At 39.2% G+C, this 15,974-nt stretch overlaps 1 protein-coding gene across 1 annotated transcript in view; it reads right to left on the bottom strand.

Moving 5' to 3' along the window:
* The window catches only part of LOC123686619 (NADH-ubiquinone oxidoreductase chain 5-like), a gene marked incomplete at its 3' end in the record, with an annotated part of 98,846 nt that extends 85,910 nt beyond the window's left edge, over positions 1-12,936 (bottom strand). The window contains exon 1 of the mRNA XM_045626854.1: positions 12,819-12,936. Coding sequence (XP_045482810.1) covers positions 12,819-12,936 — 118 coding nt within the window. The remainder of the gene's footprint in view (positions 1-12,818) is intronic.
* Positions 12,937-15,974: the final 3,038 nt, after the last annotated feature.

Genomic DNA, 15,974 nt, shown 5'->3' with positions numbered 1-15,974 from the left:
GTCTTCTGTTGTTGATTTCATTTGTTTGTTATTTCCTTCGATGTTTCTCATTCTAACTCTTTCCATCGTATTGCACAGGGACGGAAGCTTGACACACGTGTCTAAGGAAACCACATTGGTATAAGGGACTGTTCTTATTCCCATTTTTCTGTTTGATGAACAATTATCCAAGAAAGCCATTCCACATTGTTGATTTTCTTGGACACGGATGTCACGCAGGTAGCTATAATCTCCCACGTGGTAAGGTCAATTGCTGCTGTAACCACAAATTGACGGCTGACTTCTGTTGTTGATTTCATTTGTTTGTTATTTCCTTCAATGTTTCTCATTCTAACTCTTTCCATCGTATTGCACAGGGACGAAAACTTGACACACGTGACTAAGGAAACCACATTAGTATGAGGGACTGTTCTTATTCCCTTTCTTCTGTTTGATGAACAATTATCCAAGTAAACCATTTCACATTGTTGTTTTTCTTGGACTCGGATGTCACGCAGGTAGCTATAATCTTCCACGTGGTAAGGTCAATTGCTGCTGTAACCACAAATGCACGACTGAATTCTGTTGTTGATTTCATTTGTTTGTTATTTCCTTCAATGTTTCTCATTCTAACACTTTTCATCGTATTGCACAGGGACGAAAGCTTGACACACGTGTCTAAGGAAACCACATTGGTATAAGGGACTGTTCTTATTCTCTTCTTTTTGTTTAATGAACAATTATCCAAGTATGCCATTTCACGTTGTTGTTTTTCTTGGACTCGAATGTCACGCAGGTAGCTATAATCTCCCAAGTGGTAAGGTCAATTGCTGCTGTAACCACAAATGCACGACTGACTTCTGTTGTTGATTTCATTCGTTTGTTATTTCCTTCAATGTTTCTCATTCTAACTCTTTCCATCGTATTGCACAGGGACGAAAGCTTGACACCCGTGTCTAAGGAACCACATTGGTATAAGGGACTGTTCTCATTTCCATCTTTCTGTATAATGAACAATTATCCAAGTAAGCCATTCCACATTGTTGATTTTCTTGGACTCGGATGACACGCAGGTAGCTATAATCTCTCACGTGGTAAGGTCAATTGCTGCTGTAACCACAATTGGACGGCTGACTTCTGTTGTTGATTTCATTTGTTTGTTATTTCCTTCAATGTTTCTCATTCTAACTCTTTCCATCGTATTGCACAGGGACGAAAGCTTGACACACGTGTCTCAGGAAACCACATTGGTATAAGGGACTGTTCTTATTCCCTTCTATTTGTTTAATGAACAATTATCCAAGTATGACATTTCACGTTGTTGGTTTTCTTGGACTCGGATGTCACGCAGGTAGCTATAATCTCCCACGTGGTAAGGTCAATTGTAACCACAAATGCACGACTGAATTCTGTTGTTGATTTCATTTGTTTGTTATTTCCTTCAATGTTTCTCATTCTAACACTTTTCATCGTATTGCACAGGGACGAAAGCTTGACACACGTGTCTATGGGAACCACATTGGTATAAGGGACTGTTCTTTCTCCCATCTTTCTGTATAATGAACAATTATCCAAGTAAGACATTCCACATTGTTGATTTTCTTGGACTCGGATGACACGCAGGTAGCTATAATCTCCCACGTGGTAAGGTCAATTGCTGCTGTAACCACAATTGGACGGCTGACTTCTGTTGTTGATTCCATTTGTTTGTTATTTCCTTCAATGTTTCTCATTCTAACTCTCTCCATCGTATTGCACAGGGACGGAAGCTTGACACACGTGTCTAAGGAAACACATTGGTATGAGGGACTGTTCTTATTCCCATTTTTCTGTTTGATGAACAATTATCCAAGTAAGCCATTACACATTGTTGTTTTTCTTGGACTTGGATGTCACGCAGGTAGCTATAATCTCCCACGTGGTAAGGTCAATTGCTGCTGTAACCACAAATGCACGACTGTCTTCTGTTGTTGATTTCATTTGTTTATTATTTCCTTCGATGTTTCTCATTCTAACACTTTTCATCGTATTGCACAGGGACGAAAGCTTGACACACGTGTCTAAGGAAACCACTTTGGTATAAGGGACTGTTCTTATTCCCCTCTTTTTGTTCAATCAACAATTATCCAAGTAGGCCATTCCACATTGTTGATTTTCTTGGACTCGGATGTCACGCAGGTAGCTATGATCTCCCACGTGGTGAGGTCAATTGCTGCTGTTACCACAAATGGACGGCTGACTTCTGTTGTTGATTTCATTTGTTTCTTATTTCCTTCAATGTTTCTCATGCTAACACTTTTCATCTTATTACACAGGGACGAAAGCTTGACTTACGTGTCTAAGGAAACCACATTGGTATGAGAGACAGTTCTTATTCCCTTTTTTCTTTTTGATGAACAATTATCCAAGAAAGCCATTCCACATTGTTGATTTTCTTGGACTCGGATGTCACGCAGGTAGCTATAATCTTCCACGTGGTGAGGTCAATTGCTGCTGTAACCACAAATTGACGGCTGACTTCTGTTGTTGATTTCATTTGTTTGTTATTTCCTTCAATGTTTCTCATTCTAACGCTTTCCATCGTATTGCACAGGGACGAAAACTTGACACACGTGTCTAAGGAAACTACATTAGTATGAGGGACTGTTCTTATTCCCTTTTTTCTGTTTGATGAACAATTATCCAAGTAAACCATTTCACATTGTTGTTTTTCTTGGACTCGGATGTCACGCAGGTAGCTTTAATCTCCCACTTGGTAAGGTCAATTGCTGCTGTAACCACAAATGCACGACTGAATTCTGTTGTTGATTTCATTTGTTTGTCATTTCCTTCAATGTTTCTCATTCTAACACTTTTCATCGTATTGCACAGGGACGAAAGCTTGACACACGTGTCTATGGGAACCACATTGGTATAAGGGACTGTTCTTATTCCCATCTTTCTGTATAATGAACAATTATCCAAGTAAGCCATTCCACATTGTTGATTTTCTTGGACTCGGATGACACGCAGGTAGCTATAATCTCACACGTGGTAAGGTCAATTGCTGCTGCAACCACAATTGGACGGCTGACTTCTGTTGTTGATTTCATTTGTTTGTTATTTCCTTCAATGTTTCTCATTCTAACTCTTTCCATCGTATTGCACAGGAACGGAAGCTTGACACACGTGTCTAAGGAAACCACATTAGTATGAGGGACTGTTCTTATTCCCTTTTTTCTGTTTGATGAACAATTATCCAAGTAAACCATTTCACATTGTTGTTTTTCTTGGACTCGGATGTCACGCAGGTAGCTATAATCTCCCACGTGGTAAGGTCAATTGCTGCTGTAACCACAAATGCACGACTGACTTCTGTTGTTGATTTCATTCGTTTGTTATTTCCTTCAATGTTTCTCATTCTAACTCTTTCCATCGTATTGCACAGGGACGAAAGCTTGACACCCGTGTCTAAGGAACCACATTGGTATAAGGGACTGTTCTCATTTCCATCTTTCTGTATAATGAAAAATTATCCAAGTAAGCCATTCCACATTGTTGATTTTCTTGGACTCGGATGACACGCAGGTAGCTATAATCTCTCATGTGGTAAGGTCAATTGCTGCTGTAACCACAATTGGACGGCTGACTTCTGTTGTTGATTTCATTCGTTTGTTATTTCCTTAAATGTTTCTCATTCTAACTCTTTCCATCGTATTGCACAGGGACGAAAGCTTGACACACGTGTCTCAGGAAACCACATTGGTATAAGGGACTGTTCTTATTCCCTTCTATTTGTTTAATGAACAATTATCCAAGTATGCCATTTCACGTTGTTGGTTTTCTTGGACTCGGATGTCACGCAGGTAGCTATAATCTCCCACGTGGTAAGGTCAATTTTAACCACAAATGCACGACTGAATTCTGTTGTTGATTTCATTTGTTTGTTATTTCCTTCAATGTTTCTCATTCTAACACTTTTCATCGTATTGCACAGGGACGAAAGCTTGACACACGTGTCTATGGGAACCACATTGGTATAAGGGACTGTTCTTTTTCCCATCTTTCTGTATAATGAACAATTATCCAAGTAAGCCATTCCACATTGTTGATTTTCTTGGACTCGGATGACACGCAGGTAGCTATAATCTCCCACGTGGTAAGGTCAATTGCTGCTGTAACCTCAATTGGACGGCTGACTTCTGTTGTTGATTTCATTTGTTTGTTATTTCCTTCAATGTTTCTCATTCTAACTCTCTCCATCGTATTGCACAGGGACGGAAGCTTGACACACGTGTCTAAGGAAACACATTGGTATGAGGGACTGTTCTTATTCCCATTTTTCTGTTTGATGAACAATTATCCAAGTAAGCCATTACACATTGTTGTTTTTCTTGGACTTGGATGTCACGCAGGTAGCTATAATCTCCCACGTGGTAAGGTCAATTGCTGCTGTAACCACAAATGCACGACTGTCTTCTGTTGTTGATTTCATTTGTTTGTTATTTCCTTCGATGTTTCTCATTCTAACTCTTTCCATCGTATTGCACAGGGACGGAAGCTTGACACACGTGTCTAAGGAAACCACATTGGTATAAGGGACTGTTCTTATTCCCATTTTTCTGTTTGATGAACAATTATCCAAGTAAGCCATTACACATTGTTGATTTTCTTGGACTCGGATGACACGCAGGTAGCTATAATCTCACACGTGGTAAGGTCAATTGCTGCTGCAACCACAATTGGACGGCTGACTTCTGTTGTTGATTTCATTTGTTTGTTATTTCCTTCAATGTCTCTCATTCTAACTCTTTCCATCGTATTGCACAGGGACGGAAGCTTGACACACGTGTCTAAGGAAACCACATTGGTATAAGGGACTGTTCTTATTCCCATTTTTCTGTTTGATGAACAATTATCCAAGTAAGCCATTTCACATTGTTGTTTTTCTTGGACTTGGATGTCACGCAGGTAGCTATAATCTCCCACGTGGTAAGGTCAATTGCTGCTGTAACCACAAATGCACGACTGTCTTCTGTTGTTGATTTCATTTGTTTGTTATTTCCTTCGATGTTTCTCATTCTAACACTTTTCATCGTATTGCACAGGGACGAAAGCTTGACACACGTGTCTAAGGAAACCACATTGGTATAAGGGACTGTTCTTATTCCCTTCTCTTTGTTCAATCAACAATTATCCAAGTAGGCCATTCCACATTGTTGATTTTCTTGGACTCGGATGTCACGCAGGTAGCTATGATCTCCCACGTGGTGAGGTCAATTGCTGCTGTAACCACAAATGGACGGCTGACTTCTGTTGTTGATTTCATTTGTTTGTTATTTCCTTCAATGTTTCTCATTCTAACACTTTTCATCTTATTGCACAGGGACGAAAGCTTGACTCACGTGTCTAAGGAAACCACATTGGTATGAGAGACAGTTCTTATTCCCTTTTTTCTTTTTGATGAACAATTATCCAAGAAAGCCATTCCACATTGTTGATTTTCTTGGACTCGGATGTCACGCAGGTAGCTATGATCTCCCACGTGGTGAGGTCAATTGCTGCTGTAACCACAAATTGACGGCTGACTTCTGTTGTTGATTTCATTTGTTTGTTATTTCCTTCAATGTTTCTCATTCTAACTCTTTCCATCGTATTGCACAGGGACGAAAACTTGACACACGTGTCTAAGGAAACTACATTAGTATGAGGGACTGTTCTTATTCCCTTTTTTCTGTTTGATGAACAATTATCCAAGTAAGCCATTACACATTGTTGTTTTTCTTGGACTTGGATGTCACGCAGGTAGCTATAATCTCCCACGTGGTAAGGTCAATTGCTGCTGTAACCACAAATGCACGACTGTCTTCTGTTGTTGATTTCATTTTTTTGTTATTTCCTTCAATGTTTCTCATTCTAACACATTTCATCGTATTGCACAGGGACGAAAGCTTGACACACGTGTCTATGGGAACCACATTGGTATAAGGGACTGTTCTTATTCCCATCTTTCTGTATAATGAACAATTATCCAAGTAAGCCATTCCACATTGTTGATTTTCATGGACTCGGATGTCACGCAGGTAGCTATGATCTCCCACGTGGTGAGGTCAATTGCTGCTGTAACCACAAATGGACGGCTGACTTCTGTTGTTGATTTCATTGGTTTGTTATTTCCTTCAATGTTTCTCATTCTAACTCTTTCCATCGTATTGCACAGGGACGGAAGCTTGACACACGTGTCTAAGGAAACCACATTGGTATAAAGAACTGTTCTTATTCCCATTTTTCTGTTTGATGAACAATTATCCAAGTAAACCATTTCACATTGTTGTTTTTCTTGGACTCGGATGTCACGCAGGTAGCTATAATCTCCCACGTGGTAAGGTCAATTGCTGCTGTAACCACAAATGCACGACTGAATTCTGTTGTTGATTTCATTTGTTTGTTATTTCCTTCAATGTTTCTCATTCTAACACTTTTCATCGTATTGCACAGGGACGAAAGCTTGACACACGTGTCTATGGGAACCACATTGGTATAAGGGACTGTTCTTATTCCCATCTTTCTGTATAATGAACAATTATCCAAGTAAGCCATTCCACATTGTTGATTTTCATGGACTCGGATGTCACGCAGGTAGCTATGATCTCCCACGTGGTGAGGTCAATTGCTGCTGTAACCACAAATGGACGGCTGACTTCTGTTGTTGATTTCATTTGTTTGTTATTTCCTTCAATGTTTCTCATTCTAACACTTTTCATCTTATTGCACAGGGACGAAAGCTTGACTTACGTGTCTAAGGAAACCACATTGGTATGAGAGACAGTTCTTATTCCCTTTTTTCTTTTTGATGAACAATTATCCAAGAAAGCCATTCCACATTGTTGATTTTCTTGGACTCGGATGTCACGCAGGTAGCTATGATCTCCCACGTGCTGAGGTCAATTGCTGCTGTAACCACAAATGCACGATTGAATTCTGTTGTTGATTTCATTTGTTTGTTATTTCCTTCAATGTTTCTCATTTTAACACTTTTCATCGTATTGCACAGGGACGAAAGCTTGACACACATGTCTATGGGAACCACATTGGTATAAGGGACTGTTCTTATTCCTATCTTTCTGTATAATGAACAATTATCCAAGTAAGCCATTCCACATTGTTGATTTTCTTGGACTCGGATGTCACGCAGGTAGCTATGATCTCCCACGTGGTGAGGTCAATTGCTGCTGTAACCACAAATGGACGGCTGACTTCTGTTGTTGATTTCATTTGTTTGTTATTTCCTTCAATGTTTCTCATTCTAACACTTTTCATCTCATTGCACAGGGACGAAAGCTTGACTTACGTGTCTAAGGAAACCACATTGGTATGAGAGACAGTTCTTATTTCCTCTTTTCTTTTTGATGAACAATTATCCAAGAAAGCCATTCCACATTGTTGATTATCTTGGACTCGGATGTCACGCAGGTAGCTATAATCTCCCACGTGGTAAGGTCAATTGCTGCTGTAACCACAAATGCACGATTGAATTCTGTTTTTGATTTCATTTGTTTGTTATTTCCTTCAATGTTTCTCATTCTAACTCTTTCCATCGTATTGCACAGGGACGGAAGCTTGACACACGTGTCTAAGGAAACCACATTGGTATAAAGAACTGTTCTTATTCCCATTTTTCTGTTTGATGAACAATTATCCAAGTAAACCATTTCACATTGTTGTTTTTCTTGGACTCGGATGTCACGCAGGTAGCTATAATCTCCCACGTGGTAAGGTCAATTGCTGCTGTAACCACAAATGCACGACTGAATTCTGTTGTTGATTTCATTTGTTTGTTATTTCCTTCAATGTTTCTCATTCTAACACTTTTCATCGTATTGCACAGGGACGAAAGCTTGACACACGTGTCTATGGGAACCACATTGGTATAAGGGACTGTTCTTATTCCCATCTTTCTGTATAATGAACAATTATCCAAGTAAGCCATTTCACATTGTTGATTTTCATGGACTCGGATGTCACGCAGGTAGCTATGATCTCCCACGTGGTGAGGTCAATCGCTGCTGTAACCACAAATGGACGGCTGACTTCTGTTGTTGATTTCATTTGTTTGTTATTTCCTTCAATGTTTCTCATTCTAACACTTTTCATCTTATTGCACAGGGACGAAAGCTTGACTTACGTGTCTAAGGAAACCACATTGGTATGAGAGAAAGTTCTTATTCCCTTTTTTCTTTTTGATGAACAATTATCCAAGAAAGCCATTCCACATTGTTGATTTTCTTGGACTCGGATGTCACGCAGGTAGCTATAATCTCCAACGTGGTGAGGTCAATTGCTGCTGTAACCACAAATGCACGACTGAATTCTGTTGTTGATTTCATTTGTTTGTTATTTCCTTCAATGTTTCTCATTCTAACACTTTTCATCGTATTGCACATGGACGAAAGCTTGACACACGTGTCTATGGGAACCACATTGGTATAAGGAACTGTTCTTTTTCCGATCTTTGTGTATAATGAACAATTATCCAAGTAAGCCATTCCATATTGTTGATTTTCTTGGACTCGGATGACACGCAGGTAGCTATAATCTCCCACGTGGTAAGGTCAATTGCTGCTGTAACCACAATTGGACGGCTGACTTCTGTTGTTGATTTCATTTGTTTGTTATTTCCTTCAATGTTTCTCATTCTAACTCTTTCCATCGTATTGCACAGGGACGGAAGCTTGACACACGTGTCTAAGGAAACCACATTGGTATGAGGGACTGTTCTTATTCCTTTTTTTTTTGTTTAATGAACAATTATCCAAGTATGCCATTTCACGTTTTTGATTTTCTTGGACTCGGATGTCACGCAGGTAGCTAAAATCTTCCACGTGGTAAGGTCAATTGCTGCTGTAACCACAATTGGACGGCTGACTTCTTTTGTTGATTCCATTTGTTTGTTATTTTCTTCAATGTTTCTCATTCTAACACTTTTCATCGTATTGCTGAGGGACGAAAACTTGACACACGTGTCTAAGGAAACTACATTAGTATGAGGGACTGTTCTTATTCCCTTTTTTCTGTTTGATGAACCATTTCACATTGTTGTTTTTCTTGGACTCGGATGTCACGCAGGTAGCTATACTCTCTCACGTGGTAAGGTCAATTGCTGCTGAAACCACAAATGCACGACTGAATTCTGTTGTTAATTTCATTTGTTTGTTATTTCCTACAATGTTTCTCATTCTAACACTTTTCATCGTATTGCACAGGGACGAAAGCTTGACACACGTGTCTATGGGAACCACATTGGTATAAGGGACTGTTCTTATTCCCATCTTTCTGTATAATGAACAATTATCCAAGTAAGCCATTCCACATTGTTGATTTTCTTGGACTCGGATGACACGCAGGTAGCTATAATCTCCCACGTGGTAAGGTCAATTGCTGCTGTAACCACAAATGGACGGCTGACTTTTGTTGTTGATTTCATTTGTTTGTTATTTCCTTCAATGTTTCTCATTCCTACTTTTTCCATCGTATTGCACAGGGACGAAAGCTTGACACCCGTGTCTAAGGACACCACATTGGTATGAGGGACTGTTCTTATTTCCATTTTTCTGTTTGATGATTTCATTTGTTTGTTATTTCCTTCAATGTTTCTCATTCTAACTCTTTCCATCGTATTGCACAGGGACGGAAGCTTGACACACGTGTCTAAGGAAACCACATTGGTATAAAGAACTGTTCTTATTCCCATTTTTCTGTTTGATGAACAATTATCCAAGTAAACCATTTCACATTGTTGTTTTTCTTGGACTCGGATGTCACGCAGGTAGCTATAATCTCCCACGTGGTAAGGTCAATTGCTGCTGTAACCACAAATGCACGACTGAATTCTGTTGTTGATTTCATTTGTTTGTTATTTCCTTCAATGTTTCTCATTCTAACACTTTTCATCGTATTGCACAGGGACGAAAGCTTGACACACGTGTCTATGGGAACCACATTGGTATAAGGGACTGTTCTTATTCCCATCTTTCTGTATATTGAACAATTATCCAAGTAAGCCATTCCACATTGTTGATTTTCATGGACTCGGATGTCACGCAGGTAGCTATGATCTCCCACGTGGTGAGGTCAATTGCTGCTGTAACCACAAATGGACGGCTGACTTCTGTTGTTGATTTCATTTGTTTGTTATTTCCTTCAATGTTTCTCATTCTAACACTTTTCATCTTATTGCACAGGGACGAAAGCTTGACTTACGTGTCTAAGGAAACCACATTGGTATGAGAGACAGTTCTTATTCCCTTTTTTCTTCTTGATGAACAATTATCCAAGAAAGCCATTCCACATTGTTGATTTTCTTGGACTCGGATGTCACGCAGGTAGCTATAATCTCCCACGTGGTGAGGTCAATTGCTGCTGTAACCACAAATTGACGGCTGACTTCTGTTGTTGATTTCATTTGTTTGTTATTTCCTTCAATGTTTCTCATTCTAACTCTTTCCATCGTATTGCACAGGGACGAAAACTTGACACACGTGTCTAAGGAAACTACATAAGTATGAGGGACTGTTCTTATTCCCTTTTTTCTGTTTGATGAACAATTATCCAAGTAAGCCATTTCACATTGTTGTTTTTCTTGGACTCGGATGTCACGCAGGTAGCTATAATCTCCCACGTGGTAATTGCTGCTGTAACCACAAATGCACGACTGTCTTCTGTTGTTGATTTCATTTGTTTGTTATTTCCTTCGATGTTTCTCATTCTAACACTTTTCATCGTATTGCACAGGGACGAAAGCTTGACACACGTGTCTAAGGAAACCACATTGGTATGAGGGACTGTTCTTATTCCCTTCTTTTTGTTCAATCAACAATTATCCAAGTAGGCCATTCCACATTGTTGATTTTCTTGGACTTGGATGTCACGCAGGTAGCTATGATCTCCCACGTGGTGAGGTCAATTGCTGCTGTAACCACAAAAGGACGGCTGACTTCTGTTGTTGATTTCATTTGTTTGTTATTTCCTTCAATGTTTCTCATTCTAACACATTTAATCGTATTGCACAGGGACGAAAGCTTGACTTTATAGCGCTCAGAAACCAAGTCCAAGTTTTATCGTTAATGAAACAAAAAAAATTACCGCAATCAAACCAGAACAAGTTGGAAACGCTAGGAACACCTCGGTTTGCTGACAGTGGAGATGGGGTGAGTTCAGTTTGATTGAATAGGGCGCCAACGTATTTATTTTCCTAGCGATCCAACAAAAAAAAAAGAAAATTAGCAAGTTGAAAAAAAAAAATTACTAATTCACTCGAATTATAAATTAATTGAATGATCTGTCTCAGTCAAATACGTAAACTCCGAAACAGAGAAAACAAAATGGAAATAATGATTGAAAAAAAAAGGTAAGTAACTCAATACCCAAAGAAATGCGTCACTGTAAAAAAAAATATCAATAATATCAAAGAAATGTTCCGATGTAAAATTCTATTATCAATTTCCTACAATTCTATTCTGATTGATAATGAACCTTAATTGACAAGTATTTTACCCCCTATGCTTGATCAAGCGTAGTTTTCACAAAATCGCACTAATGAAAAATATTATATTTTAGTATCTGTTTCAAAATCTGTAAATATGTATTATAAATTTATCTAAAATTTCACTTGTAATGTGCAATGATATTTTCATGAAATAAAAATATACAATCTGAGGTATTGAGTTTTGAAATTTTCTCTATGGGACAGTTTATGAACGGAATCATAACAATATATGATGTTTTCTGAATGAATGTGAGAACAAGTCCTTTAACTTTCCACTTCAAAAGGTATAATTGACCAAAACAATACGTATTCCCTTTTCTTGCAAATGGCTTCCTGTGACGTCAACATCAAAAGAAATTCTTTCTACATACCAGGCGTCCTGTATATTCGACGAAATTACCAATTCGAGAATCGCAACCAATTCACAATGTTGAAAATCCTTCCAAGATGCTTTTCCTTTCTTCAGATGGGGAAATAGGTACGAGAATTTTGTTTATGAAGTTCGTTTCAGAATCGAACGAGCCAGAATCCGTAGAAATGTGTTCAGTCCGAAACAGGAATAAAAGGAATACTCATGAAATAAAAACCCTAAAATACAAATTGAAAACAAAACTATTAGGGTCTAGTTTCAAGTGGAAGAAAAATCAAACTCACTCAAGTTGTTGGGTGGCCTTTCAAAGTGAATGCTCTTCGAAACCGAAGTACGTTTTTAATCCCCAAAAAGGGTAATATTGCTATTCCAACAATCAAATCAGCAATAGTTGAATAATAGACGGTTATCTTTATCCCAAAATTTGGATTTTCACAAGAAACAGCAAATAACCTCCATATACGCACAAGCTATTCAGAGTTTCAAAATCGAAATGAAAAATGCCAAGAGTGAACATTCGGGAATAATCTTCAACATATGGTACCTTTACGATAAGGAATGAAATGCGGAAAATCAAAATACGATATTTAGGCAACACATTAAACACAATTAGACAATTTGATGTTGCAGATACTCTGGGGCAATTTTCACACGTTAAATTCTCGTCCCATCTCTGATGGTTATTAGAAGCATATGCTGAAAGGAGAAACTTTAGAGTCCTATTGTATCTTTCAGTTGGATTCGCCTGAGCATGAAAATTTGCATTGAACTTAGGACGAATCTTATATTTTTCCAATAGTTTCAGATACTCATTCTTGTATTGGGGACCATTATCAGAAATTATGACCCGTGGAACACCAAAAATTAAAAATACACCCTCCTCCAATGCCTTACATACCGCCGCAGATGTAGCCCTTCTCATAGGAAAAGTTAAGCAAAATTTACTGAAGTAATCATTAACAAATATATAAGAATTTCCTCTTTTAGACCTAGGAAGAGGTCCTATGAGATCCGAACTAACAACTTCCCATGGTTTTGTTGCGTCAGGATAATGGGATGCCATTAAGCCAGCGGGCTTTCTTGAATCTACCTTATGTCTCAAACAGATTCGACAATTTCCAACATATCGAGCCACGTCTGAGCGAGACTTCGGCCAGAAATATCTCTCACACAAGCGCGAATAAGTCTTAAACACCCCCATATGACCCGATGTACAAGAATCATGCATATCCTGGATAACCCTCATTCGCAGTTGCTTAGGTACAACCAACTTCCAAGAATTTTCACCCAAATCATTCACGGATGACCCTTAATATTTATAAAGAAAACCATCCTGAATTCTCCAGGTGGGAAATTTTCCTGGACGGTTCTTAACGTTACCTAACATTCGTAAATACCACGGGTCGACTATGTTGTTGAAATCATTAACGGTTATCAGATCTAATTTAGGTACAGAGCTTGACAAAAGATCCGGGACGTGATGTTCAGAACCTTTACGATGTGTCACACTGAATTCAAATTGTTGCAGTCGTACAATCCACCTCGCCAGACGACCAGAAACAGCTTTAATGTTTTGTAGCCACACCAGACAGTAATGATCGGTAATTACTTCAACTTTTATTCCTTCAATATACGGACGTAGCTTTTCGAGGGCCCACAAAACTGCCAAACATTCCCTCTCTGTAGTTGAGAAATTCTGTTCTTGTCTCGTCAGAGACCGACTAATGTAGCATATAACCTTCTCACCTCCTTTCGGATCTGGTTGGCTCAATACAGCACCCAATCCATACCCAGATGCGTCCGTTTGGACTTGAAAAGGCAGATCATAGTTAGGGCAGCTCATAATTGGAGCAGATACAAGCTTTTCCTTCAACAAAGTGAAGGATTGCTCGCATTCTGGTGTCCACAAAAATTTACTATTTTTCTTCAATAAGTTTGTTAAGGGCGAGATGAGGTCTGAGAAGTTTGGTATAAATCTACGATACCATGAGAAGGTTCCAACTATGCTACGTACATCCTTCACATTACGAGGTATTGCAATCTCTACCATTGCTTTCACTTTCCCTGGATCAACTTGAAGACCATTACTATTGACTACATATCCCAAATACCGCATTTCACTTCTACAAAATTGACACTTATCTCTAGAAACTGTAAGTCCTGCTTCATGTAGTCTGCGGAATACTTCTTCAAGTATTTCAAGATGTTTCTCGAAGTTTTCTGTAACAATAATTACATCATCAAGATAAAAGAAAACGCACGGTTCAAGGTCGCTGCCAAGTATAACATCCATTAGTCTTTGCCAAGTAGCTAGGCTGTTACTCAATCCAAAAGGCATCCTTCGGAATTGAAAAAGTCCCCTATTTGGAACAGTAAAGGCAGTGTATTGACGGGATTCCTCCTTAACTGGGACTTGCCAGAATGCGCTCTTTATATCTAAGGAACTTATGTACTTTGCATTCCGTAATTTATCTAAAGTATTAGATACATAGGGTAAGGGATAACTATCCTTCTTTGTAACAGCATTTACCTTGCGATAGTCCACACAGAATCTATAAGTGCCGTCCTTTTTTTTAACCATAATAATTGGGGATGACCATGGGCTAGAACTTTTTTCTACAATTCCTTGCTGCAACATATCATTCAATTGTTGGTCAATATGTTTCTGAAGTACAGGAGATACCGGGTAGTATCTCTGCTTAACAGGGGGCCCATCTACTAAAATTTCATGCTCGACCAAGTTGGTACAACCGATCACGTCATCTCCCATTAAACCAAAAGTCTTATCGACTAATTCATTTAATTTTGTTTCTTGATTCTCATCCAAGTGGGTGTCCACAGTGGCTACATGAACTGTTTCAGCTGAGAAAAACCATTCATTATTCCTCAAATTGGGTACTATACCAAGAGCTCTCCAAAAGTCTGCTCCAAGCAATATCATTCGAGGCAACTCCAACATTATTAATACCTCCATCAGCACCACTTTATCCTTCACCTTCATCGGCACCCTGCAGCTACCAATGCTTGAGCAAACCTGCCCATTAGCTACAGTACATGCAACCCTATGGTGTGACTCAAGAGTTACTCCCAATTTTTTAAGAACTGACCAACATTGTCCGTTAATTATGGTCCGGGATGCACCGGAATCAAGAAGACCCAGAAATTCCTTTCCATAAATTGACAACCGCAGATATGGTCTCTCGTCTCCAACCACGCTATCCAATATATAATCAAGTACAGGACAGAGTTTATCAGTTGGACCTTCATGTACAGCAGTCGTCGAAAATGGTCCTGTAATCAACGACTGGGTCCGTTTCCCGACAAATTGCATTTTGGGCAAGTTCTTGTTGTATATCCTACTTGACTACATTTGTAGGAACGCATAGTTTTCGGTGCAGCACACCCTATCGCTCTATGTCCCGGTTGGTTACAGTTATAACACATTCCTGATTTTCCAAATTTAGACTCGGATGGAGACTGACGTTCTACAACTTGCATCTCTTCAATACCTTCTTCGATACTTGTATATGCCAAGTCAGGCTCGAGGCAAGACTGAGACTTTCTTGGAGGTGGAGCGTAAGATTCGACATACTCACGACGTTCCTCCAATTGACGACATAACCTCTTCAATTCTACATAAGAATCTATACTGACCAGAGCCAACTGGGTCTGGAAGAAGGGGAGAATATTTCTCAGAACTGTTCTAATTTGCTGTCGTTCAGTTGGCGGTGATCGTAAACGATTAAATAATGATCTTATTGTAGCCAAATAAATGCCGATAGGTTCGTCCTTACCCTGAGTACGTTTTCGAATTTCTTCCAAGAGCTTCTCATCGTAGTTGAATGGTTCGAACTCGGCTCTCAAGTTCTCAACAAAAGAATTCCAGTCCACGATTGAGTCCTTGACAGCTCTAAACCAAATCAGTGCCTTGCCATCCAACAAATCCACTGTCGATTTCAAAACTTCGGGTTTTGTCACCCCTCTTGCCTCACACAACTCTTCAACTCGCTGCAAGAAAGCATGGACAGACATTCCCTGTTTTTCGCCTGAAAAACGTAAACCCCATTTGTATACTGGAATTGCTTTCACTTGTCCAGAAGT

The sequence above is a fragment of the Harmonia axyridis genome, chromosome X, assembly GCF_914767665.1.
Source record: "Harmonia axyridis chromosome X, icHarAxyr1.1, whole genome shotgun sequence".
Classification (NCBI taxonomy): domain Eukaryota; kingdom Metazoa; phylum Arthropoda; class Insecta; order Coleoptera; family Coccinellidae; genus Harmonia; species Harmonia axyridis.
Note: the sequence above shows the minus strand (reverse complement) of the source record. Positions and strands in the feature narration are given on the sequence as shown.